General features: G+C 33.5%; 1 protein-coding gene across 2 annotated transcripts in view; it reads right to left on the bottom strand.

Moving 5' to 3' along the window:
• Positions 1 to 18,654, bottom strand: part of LOC146529806 (contactin-5-like) — a 200,261-nt gene that overhangs the window by 66,455 nt on the left and 115,152 nt on the right. For both annotated transcript variants that reach the window (XM_085200105.1, XM_085200104.1), the window contains exon 4: positions 8,185 to 8,384. In XM_085200105.1, coding sequence (XP_085056231.1) covers positions 8,185 to 8,384 — 200 coding nt within the window. The remainder of the gene's footprint in view (positions 1 to 8,184; positions 8,385 to 18,654) is intronic.

The following is an 18,654-nucleotide window of genomic DNA, read 5'->3' as shown; positions in this document are numbered from 1 at the left end:
TTTTATATTACCAGGATGGAGAAATATTTCACTCGACTCAATATGTCACCAGGGGACATCGAAATTACGACCATCGCACCTGCAGTCATACGCAGCCCTGCTATATCTCGATAAGACAGCTCGTTAGCAAAGCCAGTAAATAAAAATATTTTATACCCCCGAAAGTGAATTGAACCCACGACCGTCGCGTGTAGGTATATTCCCAATTATTCATATTAAATAATGTACATTCGTACTATTCTGATCTATTATAATTCCACAAATTGCTTATTAAAAAATGCTATTGTCTATAAATACAATTTTTAATATCAAGCTGTTCCATACTAGAGTCATCACATCGAGGCGTGAATTTAAATCTTTATCCTCATGAAATCAACAGGAAAGTTTTACGATTAATGTCGAAAAAAGTTCCTACTTTTTTTCCCTTACAATTTTTATTGAACGAAATAAAGAAACACATTGGACCTTTGTTGGATCTTGTCTTATATTTGGCTATTCTCCGTAATGATGATTAAATTTTAAATTGTTTTTTGTATAATATTAGTATAGTAGTGCGACCTATTTCTATTTATTCTTTAGATAGGAACGGAGAGAATCTACTGTTATTTTTTTAGTTTCATTTTAAAATACACTTATGTATGTCTCTGCTTACCACTCGAATTCGATACATTACGCGTCTTAACTTAACGCCACGCTTATCCTTACTAGAACAGGAAAAAAATATATATTTTAAGCATATTGTAGGAGATAGAACCCACAAGCATTGCATATGTAGTCTGACACTGTGTCGTTGTGCCACTGCAGCGTAGTGTTATAACACTGCTTTATCTTCTTTTTATTTAATTCCACGTATAGCAAGATAGGAGGAAACCTAGGAATCCAGTGAATATACACTTCATTCTCCACTTTTCGCCGAAATCATGAGATATTGTGTGTTGAATGGTGTAACTCAACGCCGCACTTTGCCTCGTTAGAAGACCGAGGAAATAAAAATAAAAACTATTTCATTCCCCCAAGTGAGAATAGACACAACCGTCGCGGTTAAGGTCGCAAGCTTGTGACCCTGCACCACGACGACCGAATTCCTTTATATTATCTGCAAAAGCAAATTTAAATGAAGGTCTTTCTTGTCAAAAAAAAGAAGTTGGAAGCTAAAAAAAAGAAGTTCAATAACACTTAAAAAAGGAAACAATTTAATCACAAAAAAATATTAAGAAAAAGATAAAGATCAGGACCTAATTAAAGATTGCTTACTAGTTAACAGAGTTGCAGTTGCCAGTACAAACATGATACACCCCCAGAGACACCCCCTCCCAGTATTCCCTGGAAGAACACACTGGAAAGTGCAATTCATGTTTAGACTTCTTAACTTTGGCACCGTTACAAACATTTACTTTAATTTTAAATTGCAACTCTTGGCAATGGAAACAACTAAGTCATATAACATGATTTACGATTCATTTTATGTATTTCAAAGTGATTTATAGCTTTTTATATTCTGGAATATATTAAAGATTGGAATGTTCGCGTTTTCTTTGAAGTATGACTATTGACCTGTTTCATTTTCGTTATGTAAAATGTAGCGCCTTTGGAGCATACTTATATAATATACATAAAAATAGGTTATTAGTTATACTTTTGTAAGTTTATATTTTGTTTGAAAATTAAATTACAATTTATTTAGCTTGTTTGTGCCCCATATACTCGGGTATGCAAAAAATACCTAGTGAATTGTTTCTTTCTGCCCACTCTCTGTCTACGTTCTCTTTCCGCCGCTGTTCACCATATTTCATCTAAACTCGAGATACTGCGAATTAAGTGACAAAACTTATTAATTTATAAGTAATTTATATACTAAGGTTTTTACATATAAACTGAGTAAACTTTAATTTTCAAAGTAATTATGTCATTTTCCATTCAACCTACTGTAAAAATATCTATTCACGAAGTAAATATATCAAAATTATTTAAAAAATATTTCTTATAATATACCAAAATTGTTACCTAATACATTTTTGCACAGTGTATTCAGAATTCAGTTCAAACCGCAACACGCCAGTCAATGTAACCGCCTCTCGTAACTGGCTTACTGCTCTCAAACCAAGAATATTATTTATTAAGCTTACAATATAGCCTAGAGGCAATTGTGGCACTGTGTTACAGCATTTGGGTATAAAAGAGATAATTGTGATAAATAAATTATAACTTTAGACTAAGATAAAAGTGGCGTTAGTTTCCGCTAATCAACACACCGTCTTAATTTAGGGCAATCCGTAGAGACAAGTACTCTTTTCTTCTTCCTCTTGATACTTCAAGACTCTTTACTTTTTACGTTACTGTATATATTTTGGGAGACACGGGAAACTAAACAAAATAGCCAGCTGTTAAAGCTTTCGCCCTATAATAATAATAAAAAGAACAAAGAAATCCACTAATTATACTAAGTATATAAATTATCTTTTGTAATTATATTTTACTTTCATGTCCCTTTGATGTAAGTTGAACTAAAATTCAGTTAATATTGAGGTTATTAGACTATAATACTGTAGTATTAAAAACAATTACAGCTATGAAAAAACAGAATAATAAAATTACATATAACATATTTCATCGATACATTCGATTCGTGCCTGTGGTTTAGTTTCTAAATTGGAATAAATCAAATTTAGTTTATAAAAAAAGGATATATTTTTTATATGTTTAAAGGAACCCTCTAATAAAAAGGAACTCTCAAACACTCGCGCATGAACTTTCACATCCGTTCAAAGCTATGTAAAAAAATGTATATGTTTTCTAAAAAATTAAGACTTGAATAATTTCAATAGGTACTTGGTAAGTTGTACAGAAAAAAATCTAGTGATCACATTAAAAACTGTCCAATTTATATCTTATAGAGATAATGCTAAGTGATTCTTTTTCAAATTTCAAAATAATTTAAAATACACTTTGATTCTCTTCTTATTTTATTTGATATTGCCCGCTAAAATTATCCTACTTAAGAGAGAAATGTTTAGTTATTTCGTAGAGTCGATATCTATGTACGCACGCACGAAAAACTTTAGGTACTTTTTCTAATATTAAGAATACCTATCCTTTAGTTACTTTTAATCCTTTTGTTAGTTCATTTCAATAACTCAGATATTTTTTTCTAATAATGTGTATCTACTTATTATTCTTTTTGATTATTTGAGCTTATATTTTCTTACTAATTCCATTGAGAATTGAAAATAATTTCATGAATATATTTAATAAATATTCTTATAGTTGAAGCAGGCGTAGCCGCGTCCGGGTCCACTAGTTCCATATATAAACCAAACTATTTCTCACGTTTCCAATTGACTAAATTATTAAACCAAATCGTAGACAATATTCTAAATTCTCACAATGACTCTCATCAATCCAGCACAACCCAATTTACGTAATCCTTAAACAAAATTAGGCGTTCCAATCAAAAGGTTCACCACACCACCTCTCCCCCATAAAATACCCAAGCCTGTTAAGGAATTACTCGCTTGAAATTTCGTGTCGATGTAGGGATAAAGCTGTAGGAAGTTTTAACGTGTTATCGCGATCCTCACGTCAGCCGTGGATTTTGCTTTTGTATCTTGGATACCAGGAATGTCAAGTCGTGGCTCGAAAATTGTGGCTGTTTATGATATTTTTAATATGTTATTGTTTTTATATAATTTGTTATTTAAAAACAACTATAAACGTAGCAGGATTCGAACCAGAGTTTTACAAGAGGCCTCACATTCTAAATATTGCCCTTTTCTTAATATGTTATTGTTTTTATAAACACCAATTCAATAAAAATATCCTATATTACAAGGAACTATACTATAAGAAAATATATCTGTAGCAAAATATTCTCACAAATATATTTATTGAGAAAATCCGATAGAAACGCTTGATTTAACAAGAACACTTAAAGTGTTCCACAATTGGCAAACCTAGATACCAATTATTGCTAAAATTTGGACCAGAACAATCATTTTATAGGAGAATTGTCGTACTGAACGGTTGCCAATGATAAAGTAAAGTTTATTCGTATTTCTAGGTAACTTTGTGATGTTTATAATATTATGAACCTCTGAAGCTGAAACAGGCAAGTTTCAAGTCAGACGCTGTCATTGCGCTACTACAGGCTCATAAGCTATTAATTATCACGAATTATAATAGAATCGTTTACGTTTCTTCTATTAATTTTGTAAAGTATAACGAGGTCGTAATACGACCCAAAATAAGGATATTGATATTGTATCTTGATATAAAAAAATGCCTAAACTAATATTCAACTGCTTTAATTCCAATAATTATATAATTTGTATAGAACAACTAAAGAACACTTCGTTACTATCTCATTAGTCCAAATAATAATAGCTTTTTAAAATGTTCCAATATTATGGAAAAAAATATATGTAGAAATGTATCGAATCTGCGCATCATTAATTTCGAAACTGGCCCCACATTTTTATGGCCCTCGATAGAACTAAAGTCATCTTCGCCTATTGTCCTCGAACTCTTCTTGTTGATACCAGGATAAAGGCAGGTCAAGTTTATAGCTCTGCTCTGTTTTATCGTGATTATCCCTCGTTTCTCAAAGTTTTTGTTCGTTCGAGGACTTTTTTTTATTCATTTCTTTCATTCCTTACCTTACGTTTGTTTGTGATTTTTCGGAATTACTAATATTAAGTTTTGTTTTGGTCGTGATTTATTCTTGTATTAAAGCTAAATATGACTTAAAATAAACAAAAATTCTTTAACTTTTCAGAATTGTTTGAATTTAACAATAAAAAATAAACTATCGGTTTTAGACGTAGCCGTTGGAGATACAGAAAAAAGAGAAAAATATATTTATATATTATATAAATATATTTATATATTATATAAATATATTTATATAGAAAAATGTATTTTTTTTAAACAAATCAATGATATTCTAAATATAGTATTAGAAGGACTATTAGACTCACTCCCAAGGAGTTGAGAGCGGTTTATAAATTCGGTCCTTATATTATAAGCTCAGCTTTACACACAAATGAACACAACTAATAATTTAATTGAATATTAAATAATCAATCCTAAAAATTACATGACTACAGTAAATTTTATGTTATAACTGTTGGTCTTATATAAATTTTCACATCTTGGTAAAAGGACCCAAAGTTACTTTGCCCTTCGGTTTACATGGAAAAAGAATAATATTATTACAGAAACTAATATAATTTTGTGCTATTTAAATCCACAGTCGTATATAGTAAAAACCATATTCTTTAAATTCTCAATATATTTTATTGTACTGAAGTAATTCTGCTGAATATTCTACAGTAAGTTTCAATACATCCCCATCTCTTTATCAGCATCGAATAATTCAGAATCCATAATGAAGCTACAGCAATAATTTGAGATATGTACATATTTCAATATGAGCATTGCAATCTGTAATTAAATCATTGAATGACTATCGATTAAAACTGATAATTTATAGGGTAAAGAGGATTATTATTTAACATATAGTATATTATAAAATATATAAAAAAATAGTTTATTATGTTGGTTATGTAATGGTTAGGAATATGACAATAGAAAATTGAGACCGTGATTGATCAAGAGTGCAACAGTAAAGGCGAAAGGTTGTGGGTTCGATTCCCAGTCGAGCAAATTAAATGTTTCATATTTTCATTTGCAACCTTGCTATATGTTTTATAGTGTGAAGCTGCTGAAAAAAATTGCTGAAATATGTATACAATACCTACACTAGGTTTTCTCTGAAGTTAATATTTCAAGTAATCTTGGAAACTTATGAACCTATTATGTGTAGGTATTTCTTTATAATATTAATAAAAAAAATAATGAACCGGTCATATCATCTATGTCTTAAGACTATATTTTTCTATACATTCTCTCTGTTTTCCTCGTTGAAATAGGGAATTATGCAAAGAAAAGAAATGTTTTAAAAATACATATAATAAATATTATTTCCAAGTGCTTTTGAATACTGCCCTCGATCAAATAAAATAAATATACAATACTTGACATACATTCATACATATACGTACGAAGTCTTTGAGTTTATATAAAGAATATGAAATAAAAATATAAAAAATATATACTGATACACTTGTACCCGTCGTTCGAGAAAAGCTCTCGCTATATTTCTTCACAATATTATAAATTTATTCCTTTTAAAACTACGGAAATTGGATCAGCTTAGCAAATGAAAGTAATTTGAGATATTTTTTCAGTCAAACGTGACATTTGGCTTAGAAAAATGTAACAAAAATTTTGTATCGTATTTTTATAATGGATTAAGATCCAAACTAAGCCAGACTTTCGTTACGTTACGAAGCTTAAAAGTTCCTGTGCACATACACCCAGCATCGTTAAGTACTATTAGAGAATATGAAGTGTAGGTAGTGGTTACTTTGTCAGTTATTAAATAAGGTGCAAAAATAAAATAGTACCCAACTTTCATGTTTTTTTCTATTTTCATGCGATAACATTAGAACTGACGTTATCCTTTGCTAGGCACTTAACATGGTTTTAGCCCCCTCATTTATTATTTTTAACCACCACCCAAGCTTTGGGCTCCCCACTATAAGCTATGTAATAACTGTTGAATTCCAATAAATACAAAAAAAAATATTTATTATAAAAAATAAATACAAATTTGCTCTAAAATTATGCATTAGGCTCACGTCTTCTGTTCTTCGTATAAGTTATCGAACCAAAAATATTCCATTTTGTCGTAGGATTCAAAGAAATTATTATATTGATCAAGCCTCGTGAACACAACGGCAACGAGCACGTTGAGAAAGGGTATATAGAAATATCTAACACAATATACTCGACAAAGGGCCTCAGTGTTCAAATATTAAGGCTTTCAATTAAAATTTAATAGAAAGTATAAAGTGAATTTTCTTTGAAATATATTTCGTGAAATACTTCGTTCAGAATATACCTATTCGAAGCTACCCTTATATTTGTTAATATATTGGGATAAAGTAAACTTGTACGCAATAGCGACAAGCTGGCTGTATCAGTTGATTATTTTTTTTGTCACCTTTACTTTATCTCATTCGCCCTTCGCCCTTCTCCGCTTGCCACCGATTTTCAAGGCACTTTGGTTCACCACAATTAAAATAAAAGTCTATCCCCTAGCCAGTCTTGGCGCAGGAGCACACAACTATAGTTATAATAACAGTATAATAAGAAAATCTTATACATATTATATAAAAAACATACCAAAATTATCTACAAGTAAAGGCATTTACTAGTTACTTTTACTTAGCTAAGTAGCTCTCACCGCATAATTTAAATGTCAAACGTTGAATATTGCTTCACCACTTAAATAAATTAAGCTTTACGTTCCTGGAGGAACGTTTACGTTGGAGGCGGATCGTGGCCTGGGCACAAGTGTGTAAACGCGACTGGTAGTGGATTCTATCCTCACTCGAGGATAAGATTTCTTTATTTAAATTTATATTTTCATTTTTTGGGGCTGTGTCGTCGCAAAGGCAAAAGAGAGCGCTGAGTGCCGCCACTCAACTCAACACGACATGCCTCCAGAATTCGGCAAAAAATGGAGAATAGAGTGTCGTAGCACTAAATTCCCTCTGCCTACCATTTGAGTGCGGGATACAGCTTGAAGTTGTACATTTTTTGTATCCTTGCTTGTATCCGAGCAATTTATAATTTAAGAAAATTTGACATTGCTTAATATCTTTATAGCATAGTAGACGAAAGTCCCTACAAATGTAGAAATAATAATGCTAATAACCAAAAAAAATGTAACACGTGTATAAGAATTTCGAGGCAGTTCGAATTAGCAGTGGTTTTAGCACATATTTTATGAAGATGCTAGAATAATATTTATTTTTATTAAAACATACGTAATATATCTTCGTTGAACTCTTAAGAGTAAAGCTGCATAAGTACGTGTATTTCCACAAATAAATAGTCGGGCGGAAAGGACCGAGCAGGCAGAAAGAGTTACAAGGAAGTCGCTCAGTTCTAGGAAGCGATGCGAAGTAATTACAAACTACAGAACTCTTTGTTGGTAGAAATTAAAACCTATTTTACTTAAAAAGAATCAGTTCCGCCTAAGCAATACCCTCATATTTCACTTTTCAGGTGGTGGTTATGGTTTTGAAAGCTAAAGAAAGAATAAAAAAATACACTCACCGATAACATCAAGGGAAACTCTGTAATTCCTAGTGGGTGACACTTGAAAGTCGACTCTACATCTATATATCGCTCTATCGTGGGATTGCACGTCTCTGACCCGCAGAGAAGATGTGGGCTGGCCGACCCATCGAGCGCGGTCGCCGAAGTTCTTGTCGTCTGACCAGTGGCCTGCTGGGCCTGGTACACGAGTGTCGAAACTGTAACAAAATATGAATAAATTATAAATGTATATTTTTTGGTGAGGTTTGGCTATAATGGCGAAGATTGTAGTTTCGATTTCCATTAGTGGGAATAGATAATTTCAATTTTCTCACTCGGTATCAAATTAAAACACGGCGTTAAGTAGTGATTTACTTTTACATTCTCTCCGCCTTCTCTACAAAACGCACAAATACATGTAATATTTCAAGTAAATACAATACATAAAAAAAAAACATGGGAGTATTAAATAATTGTCATACATCCAGCACGAATATAAAAAGATATCAACAAAAAAATCCCTATTTAATCCGACATCAATTAAGAACACACGCCATGAGATATTATTCCGGTGAATTTATTTCATCTCAATTACAATTAGATTACATTGATTAATGGCCAGCGATTTTGGATAGCCGTTTATAATTTACATATTATATCTTTTTGCAAAAATGTCCTTTAATTATCTCTATTCTTTTAATTTCACGCTGTATCCCTCATATAAAATGGTAGGCCTAATGTTAAGACACTTCGCTCTCCACTTTTCAAAGTTGAGTAGCTGAACTCAAGGCCACGCTTTGTCTTATTACCAGAACAAAAAAGCAAAAATATTAAAATTATTAATTTCCTCGAGAGAGAACCAAACCACCAACCGTTACGTTTACAGTCCAAACGTTATGTCACTGTGCTACAAAACCTCTCCAATATTTTACATCAATTGTCACTTTATTCTCTTTAATAAGGAGGAAATAAAAATGTCATTCAACATTTGTGTCAGTTTTCGTGTTTCATTATTTGAGTTTACAATACTGGAAAATGTCATGTTTGTCTTTTACAACGGAAGCGAGTGTAGCTAGGAAGTAAATACAGATTAAATACACCATTTTTTATTCTGTAGTTTAGTTTTGTTGTTATAATTTTTATTTTGATATACTTATCTTTATAATTTGTATTTGTATTATTAATATAATATATTTTTTTCTCTATTGGAATGAATAATTGAACTCTAGTGAAAAAAATAGTTTCTAATTGAATGATTTATTTTTAAATGGTAATTACTTTAAGCTTCAATTGAGTATTGAATGTTATAAAGCAGCTTTATTTTAACTAAATTGCAAAAATATCGATTAATAAGTGTAATAATATAACATAAATGCACATTATTACGAAATTGGATGAAAATTCTAATGAAATATCAGAAGAATCACCAAAATACTTCTTTGGCTAGCATATGAACCCACAATCGTTGTGTACTGGCACACTGTCTAATTATTCATATCGCTCAGTTCGTGCAATAATGACAATTACATTTAAATAAATACAAGTTAATGCGTCAATGTACGCAGGAAGATTATTTACAAATTTGATCGCATCGCCGTCTGTTTATTGAGGCCATGTCATCATCATGAGGTCATGGCGCGAGGCACAAGCGTGTAACCTGTAAAGGAGACCTGTTGTAGGCCCGATACCATACGAATATTAAATATTTTCATTTCTTTGCTTTGTGAAAGTGGGGAGCAGAACTAGCCTCACCTATCTAACCTTGTATATGCGGGATACAGCGTGCTATTTTTTTAAAGTGCAAATACGTCTATCTAGCACCAAATGGCCGATATGTCGTGTCAATACACAAACATATTTAGCTGAATGCAAATACAGAATTATATCAAACGTAATTCCATCATCAAGTACCATTTCCGAGTATTAGCTAGTACTAGCTATAGAATTCAAGTGGAATAACGCTCAAATTGATGCTGATTTTAGTGAAGTGATACATAAGTGGTACTATTGTACTCTTAATAAATCTGTTTAATAATATTTCATTATAATATTAGTATACAGTAAAAAGTAGGTTTAGTGAGGCTGTCATGGCGCAGGGGCTCAAGGGGGGGTGGGTTCTATTTAGCCTCAGAGGAATTAATTATTATTTATTTATCTCTATCGTATATTCATTTCTTCCCTGTAGTATTACAATCTAAGAATCAAACTTTGTACCATTTGTAATATCAGTACCCTTATGAAACTCGGCCTTTATACTTGTAATGGTATCATTCAGCTGGTGTGATGATGGAGCCAGGACCTGAATATTGGAACTCTTCATAGGTTACTAGTAAATCATTCGAATTTAGACTCATACAATTTATAGCTCCGAGCATATTCTATAGCATTTGTGTCACTTGGTGGGGAAAAGCGTATCTTTAGTTTCAAAACTATATATTACTTTATATACTCTACGTATTAATAGAAATTGCTGCAAATTAATAAACCATAAAACGGGTGATGAAGATTAAAATAAATGGGATGCGTTCAAACATTTTTCGCTTGATATAAATGGAAGTACCCGCTACTAGCAGTTCATTACGGAATTTATAAACTAATTAAATATATGAATATAAATTAATTAAAGCCTTTTCTATCTTTATATATAAATATATATATTATTATATTTTGTATGTTGTTTCATTTTATAAGGAGGCCAGTCACGGGCATAAGTGTGTAACTAAGCAAGTGTGTAAACGTACAGGTTGTGGATTCGATTCCCACTTAAGAAAATAATATATTTAATGTTGACATTTCTTCGCTCTGATCACGAGGCGAAGGCGTTGTGTTCCAGAATTCGACAGAAAATGAGGAACGGAAGTGACTTAATAGGAACGGAGTGTCTGGGTTTCCAGGCTAGTAGGTAAGCTTAAAAAATAAAGTGATATAGCCTAAGCTATTCTCAGTAACTGAATTATCTAATATAAAAATATTTTTTCACACGCCTTCAATCAAATAAACATTTGAGCTTTAGTATATTAGGAAGCAAAATATAAATATAACTGTAAAGAACATAATTCATATAGTAATATTAGAAATCAGAAGTGACTAACGTTTTTTAAAAACAAAATTAAACACATATGGTATTAAATTAAATGTTTCTGAATTATTCTGAAAGAGAATCTTCGTAATTGCGTTAAATCATAGGATTTTTTTTCCAAAAAGAGCCGTTGCCTCTTATTCATTTTCATCTACAACAACCCTTTTTTATTTGATTTTGTTTTCAATATTATAATATACTAGCGGACGCGCGCAGCTTCGCTTGCGTATTTAAAGGTGAACTCTAATAACCCATGAAACATGTGTTTATTGAAATATTTTTAAGAGTCTAAATTTCAAATTTTATAAAAATCGGTGGCGTTTTAAAATTTTTTCTATACAAACTTTCAACCCCTTATTTGCACCCTTAGGGAGAGGATTCTAGAAAACGATGAAACACGTGTTCAATTGAATACTTTTAAAAATCTAAATTTCAAATTTTGTAAAAATCGGTGCCGATTTAATTTTTTTTCCATACAAACTTTGAACCCCTATTTCACCCCTTTAGGGTTAAAATTTTACAAAATCCCTTCTTAGTGGATGTCCAGATTACGAAAGTAAACATCTGTCCAAATTTAACGTTTCTACCATCAGCGGTTACGGCTGTGCGTGCGTCTTACCTCAGTCAGTGAGGACAAGTCCTTTTATATATATATAGATTATATAATTTATAGAAAAACAATAATATATATGTATTGTATAGGACGATTAAGGTAGGTTTTGGATACGAAACCACAATACGGGCGCATTCAGTTTTGGAGGCATTTGCACAGAGCGGCAACGTTAGCACTGAATAATTCGCTCGCTATCGAAATTATCTGTTTGCTTTATGGAGTTTCATTGTACAATGACAATGAATGTACAAAAATATATTCGAGTAAATAAATATCGAGTTTTTTTTTATTAGAGCATATGATGTTAGTTTAAAATGTTTCGCTGTATATTTTATACTAAAGTTACCTTACTGGAAAATATTTTTGTAATCCAATATTCATGCTTTTTCACATTATTTTTCTGAATATCAGAATAGAGAGAGAGGGAGAGGACTTAGTAATGTCAAGATATTTCGTTCTTTTAATGAGAAATATCTTCTTTTATATTGATCCTTTTAATGTTACTTAATACATTCGTGATCTGACAGAGTTAAATTTTGCATAACATTTAAATTATTCGTTAATGGCTGCCAGGACGCAGCGCCAAATCAGCAAAAGCATAGCTTTAGTATTTCCCATTTCAAATATCCACCCACGTAAGGCGTTTATTCGAATAACAAAATTAGAACTTAAACTTCGCTCAACTATCTAAGTGAACAGCAACAGTCTATGTAAATAACTTCTATGAAATTGAAATGCCAATCAAGTTAAGAATATGAGGGAACGGACTTACCGTTCATCAGAACTCCAAAGCGCAACTTTGCGCCAATTATGCAAACAAGTCAACCCAACTTGAAACTTTAGTATCGCGACGACGAAATATAGGTGCTTAATTCAATTACAACAAATTGAACGACTTTATAGAATAATATTACAAGTGGATAGAGGTGTTACTTCCGTTCTTGAAACGAGTTTATACAAAATACAAAATTTCACTTGCAAATTTGACATTTCTATTCAATTACATCATCCCGTCGTAATAAATGGTACAATAGGCTTGGATGCTTACTATCTGGTGTTCGTTGGAACGTCGCTCGTGTCGGGCGAAATGAGTGGTGTCGAGATATCGCAGGAAATAAGCCCTTTTTTACTGTCATCGTGGAAACTACTAAGGTCTCCTATTCTTAAATTTTTTTTTACAGATTTGTTTTTCATTGTAAAATCTTGTAAAATTGTAGTATATTTGTAATTTTTTCTAATAATTCTTATAATTTATTTAAATTGTCGTTTGCAAATCATGGTACACATTTTTATGTTGAGCATTAATAATAAATAAAGTGAATTCTATTATTCTATTTAATTTTGTTCTATTTCTTTTTTCTTTGTCTTGGAGCAACTGTATATTTCAATTACGTATACCTAATCCTGTTTAAATATAGCATAGGATTGTGATAGCAAATGCTCTCTGCCTACCCTGCTATGTGTGGAACATCTCTTTATAAACAATCATTTTCTCGTTAAGGATACGTCGACTGTTTTTTGTGGATTACATCCTGTTACATGATCTTCACTGTTCATATAGAAGCATGGGGTAACGTAACTTAACACCGCATTTAATTACTCCAATGTCTCTAGACATTACGTGTTGGTGGAACCTAACAGCGTGTATTGTCAGCCAAAGCGAAGTAATGAAAACAATTTAAATCTAAATTTCCCCGAATGGGGATCGTACCTACATCTGTCGCAATGAGACGATAGAGCAACACCGCGAAACGACTAAATTTCCAAGTAATTTCTAACATTAAAAAAATATTTTGCGTTTCACGTAATATATCTCTTACAATACATAACAGTTGAATAAATCACAACGTTAAAGAATTATTTTATTCAATTCAATCTCGACTGCTTTGTATTTTTTGGCCACCATTACATAGAGAATTTATGAATTATGACTGATAGCAAATATAATATTTCATTTTTTGTAAATGTATTGAAATTTCGTATAAACGTTCGTTCGATTTCGAAAGCAATATATACTCTGCTAAAACAGTAATTTCTCTTATAAATATGTTATAATGTTTCTGTCTAAATACACTCGTTATAACAAAAAATTGGCTGAAGAAAGAAAAATAATCCTTCTATTACAATATTAAAGAAAAATCATTTCATAAGATTGACAAAACATATTTATTTTAAACATTCTTCTAGAATTTTTAATTTTCATAAAAAATTAGGTCACTCGTATACTTACTACGTATACTTGATTAGTACATTGTAGCTTCCTAGTTTAAGAAGTTGTCTTAAATAGTACTGTCTTTGCGAGCTTACGTAAGATTATATACGAGTTCTGAGAAGATTGGTAATACTGCAGAAATTAAAATATTTTAGTTTTTAAATTAAATGATATCATCGTTATATGAATTAGGATTTTTAATTTCACTTGAATAGAACAAAATATGTAAAAAAAAAATCTTGAAAAACTCATTTCAAAGTTGCAGAATACTAATTAAAAAATAAGCTAAGTCCGCCTAAGGAATATTTATTATCTATCTATTCCGATATGTATAGATTTTTAATATGAGAAAATAAAAGAATAATGATGTTTTTCTTTTTTTACTAAAAAACCCTTTTCGCAAAAAATCCTGTCACTGTCACTTAAATTATTAGGGCGGGCATTTCGATTAGGCAGGTGGAATCGTAGATATATGGGGTCAGATGCTTGTTGCTCAGGTACCAACATACAAATATCATCTACAGGCTAACAAATAAATGAAAATATTCAATATTTTATTCCTCCGAGTGGAAATCGAACCCACAACACCATAAACCATAAACTACTATACCATAAACTACATAAATATTTATAACACATTTTTTTATAACAAGACACTATTGAAATAATTAAATACTTAATACACGTTAGGTGGTTATTAGCCTTACTTGGCATGACTCCAAATGTTTGCTACTATCGGATATATTTCCATCTAAGTTTACATTTTGTATGGACTTAGTATGAGTATCGATAACTGAATAAATAGTAATATAAACTTAGTATTACCAGGACTTATAAGATTAATTGGTCTTTTGCTATTATTTAAAAAGTATGTTTTTTATGCACAGAGAACCAAGAGACCTAGGATTAGTAACCCTCCGTTCCCGTTAAAACCCTCCGTTCCCGTTAAAACCCTCCGTTCCCGTTAAAACCCTCCAGTTGTCTACGCCTAATTCTGGAGGCATTGCGTGTTGAATGGTGAAAGTCAACGCCGCACTATGCTTTGTTACTACAGCGAAGCGTTTTTAGAAGAGACAAGCCGCGATTATGAGGCGTACCGAGAGGCCACGGAGGCGCTTCAAGTGGCCATTTCAGAGGCAAAAGCGCGGTCCTGGAGAGAGCTCCTTGATGATTTGGATCGAGATCCATGGGGGCGTCCATACCGTATGGTTCTGGGCAAACTACGACCATGGATGCCGCCTTTGACAGAAACTCTAGACACGGATCTGTTAAGAAGTGTAATTAATACTCTGTTCCCTGTGATCCGGTCACATTCTCCAGTGGTGTTCTTTCCCCTGGCTTGGTCTGACGAGTTGTGCGTAACTGATCTGGAAATGGAGCAAGTTGTACGCCGTCTCAGTGCTCGTAGTGCTGCACCAGGTCCTGATGGTATACCCGGCAGAGCTTGGGTTTTGGCCCTACCCGCCCCGGGAAGCAGGCTAAGAACACTATTTAACAGTTGTCTTCGTTCTGCTACATTCCCTAGGGCCTGGAAAGAGGCAAATTTGGTGCTTCTTAAGAAGAAATCTAGTAACCAGGGTGCACCCTCTTCGTATCGCCCCATATGCTTACTAGACGAGGTTGGTAAGCTCTTTGAGCGGATTATTGCCAATCGCCTCAACGAACATCTTTCATGCGACGGTCCTAATATATCGGATAATCAGTTTGGTTTTCGACAGGGGCGCTCAACTATGGAGGCTATTCTGCGTGTCCGCTCTCTTACAATGGAAGCTACATCCTAGGGTAGAATATCTCTTGCGGTAAGCTTGGATATTGTCAATGCTTTTAATTCTATCCCTTGGGATACGATTAGCGAGTCACTAAATTACCATCAGATGCCCGTGTATCTGCGGGCGATTATTGGGAATTATTTGCGAGATAGATACATTTCATATACGAATCAAAACGGTTACAGAATCCATAGAAGAATGTTTTGCGGGATCCCGCAAGGATCTGTCCTAGGGCCACTTTTATGGACCCTTGCATACGACGCTGTTTTACGTGTAGTACTTCCTAGGGATGTCGAAGTTATTTGTTACGCAGATGACACGTTGGTGTTGGCAACTGGGCCTACTTTTGAGGATACTAAAAGGCTTGCAGAGATCGGTGTTGAAATGATCGTCACAAAAATATATGACTTGGGATTGCGCATAGCGGCTCACAAGACTGAAGCATTATGGTTTCACAAGCTGCCGAGAAGTAGGGATCCACCTGACACATATGTTCGTGTAGGTGATCATCAGGTTCACGTCGGTCGGCATATGAAATACTTAGGGCTCACTTTAGACAGTCGCTGGGGATTTGAAGAACACTTTGACCGTCTAGTCCCTCGAATAGACAAAGTAGTGGGTGCTCTGCACAGTCTACCACCTAATCTTGGAGGACCGACAGAGGGAGTTCGTTTGCTTTATGCTGGTGTTGTTCGATCAATGATCCTTTATGGTGCCCCTGTCTGGTCCCACAGACTGTCAATTCGGCGCTGTAGAACTAAAATTTATAGTCTACAGCGCAGAGTGGCTATCAGAATAGTACGTGGTTACCGTACGATATCCTATGAGGCAGCTACCTTACTGCCATGTTTTCCGCCTTTAGATATTCTGGCATCTATGAATGCAAGAATATACAGTCGGATTCGAGAGACAGCTGGATGTTCACCCCTGAGCATATTTGATATCAGACGACGGGAAAGCGACGTTGCATTCCAGACGTGGCGTACACGGCTTTGCGAAGAGCGCTATGCTCGCAAGCGTGTCGTTCAAGCGATACTTCCTTCCTTCGAGGCTTGGATGAGATGAAAACGTCGAGTTACGTACCGTCTTACACAGATAATCACCGGGCACGGTTGCTTTGGTGATTATTTGTTTAAGATCGGACGTCAGACATCTCCGATTTGTCTTCACTGCGACAGAGATTCTGATACTGCCCAACATACCCTTGAATCGTGTCCCACGTGGGACACGGAAAGGCGGGCTTTAGTGCAGGAAGTTGGACGTAATCTTTCCCTTCCTGTGCTTATAAGAAAAATGTTGCGCAGGGAATCAGCGTGGACAGCCGTAGTCACCTTCTGTGAGACGGTCATGTCTCGGAAGGAGGCTGCTGGACGAGAACGGGAGAGGGCCAATCGTCCTGGTCCCCCTGGTCCTCAATGAATTAGATTAAACCATTGGTGTGCAGTGTGGGGAATCTGCGCACCCTTTTCTGGTCTATTAGTGAATTTTATTTTAAAATATAAGAGAGCTCCGTAGAGGAGCGCGTCATCTGAGGAGGGCTACGGACGTGGTTCTACCAATTTCCCGGGTCCTCCCATAGTGTCAACGTCGGCAACCGCAGGGGTTTTAGTGGGTAAAAATCCTACATAATCTGGTCCTCCCCAAGGATTGGATATCTTTTGAAGATTTCCCCTGCGGAAAAAAAAAAAAAAAAAAAAAAAAAAAGCGGCGAAATTTTAACTCCTCAAGTGGGGATCGAACCCATAACCTGTCTCGTTTACAGTATGTTGTGCCCCTGCATCACGACTTGCCTCTGGGAAAATGTACTTATTTTTACCCATCAACACTCAACCTTATTCTCCAACGAACTCTTAAAAAAAACAACTTTTTCTTGTTAATATTATGTAATTACTGTAAAATATTATAACTCTAAAATTCTTCTCTCATTAAAATTATATTTATTGCGTTAGCTCGAAAAAGGCAGACAACATAAATTTTGCACTCTCTTAGGAATTACTTGAAAATAACTAATAATCCTAAAGAACGACCTACGAGTCCTTAGCAAAAAAATTAAACCATATAACCATATAACCATAACCAAAAAAATTGCATAACATTATTGACTTCACTATCACTATCAGATTTATGATCCAAAGATGATTTATAGAGAGAGAGAGAGAGAGAGAGAGAACGTCAAATCTTTCATATTTACTTGGCAAAAATTCAAGACCCCTTATTCTTATCTTAAGTTATAAATAAATCGCGTGTGAATTTCAGATACGTATAAAATACAATGTATGTATGTATGTATCTTGCTTCAGGAAACTTGCTTCGTATAGATTGAGTGCTCAAAATTGCTGCCCTACAAATTACTTGGCTCTTAAACCATTATAATAAGGTCCTATTTTCCGTGGCAAAATACTTATCTTCAGTGTACAAGTAATATATGGCGTATGAGTAAAATTTTGAAAGAGGTCCAAGAGTGAACTTGTTTCTATTTTTATATTTTTTGGAAGTATTTTGTACTTGTTTCTTAAGAAAAGAAATCCTGTCTATTTTCTTTTGTTTACGGTTTATACTGTAAAATCTGTTACATGACTGAAATGAGATTTGAACCCACGAATTTCATATGCGATTGCATATTATCATTATTTGGCTAAACATTTGAATAATTCCGTTTGCCAAATATCTTATAACATAGCAGAGTAAGCAGAGGGAAAGATCTAGTGTAAGTTTAATATCCTATTGCCCACACGAATTTTGAGTGACAGAACTTAACGCTGCGTTTTTCTAAGAAAAAAGAAATGAACATAATTTAAATATAATCATACCCCTG

This window comes from Heliconius melpomene, chromosome 17 (genome assembly GCF_056956725.1).
Source record: "Heliconius melpomene rosina isolate 202511_hmr_F chromosome 17, ASM5695672v1, whole genome shotgun sequence".
Taxonomy (NCBI): Eukaryota; Metazoa; Arthropoda; class Insecta; order Lepidoptera; family Nymphalidae; genus Heliconius; species Heliconius melpomene.
Note: the sequence above shows the minus strand (reverse complement) of the source record. Positions and strands in the feature narration are given on the sequence as shown.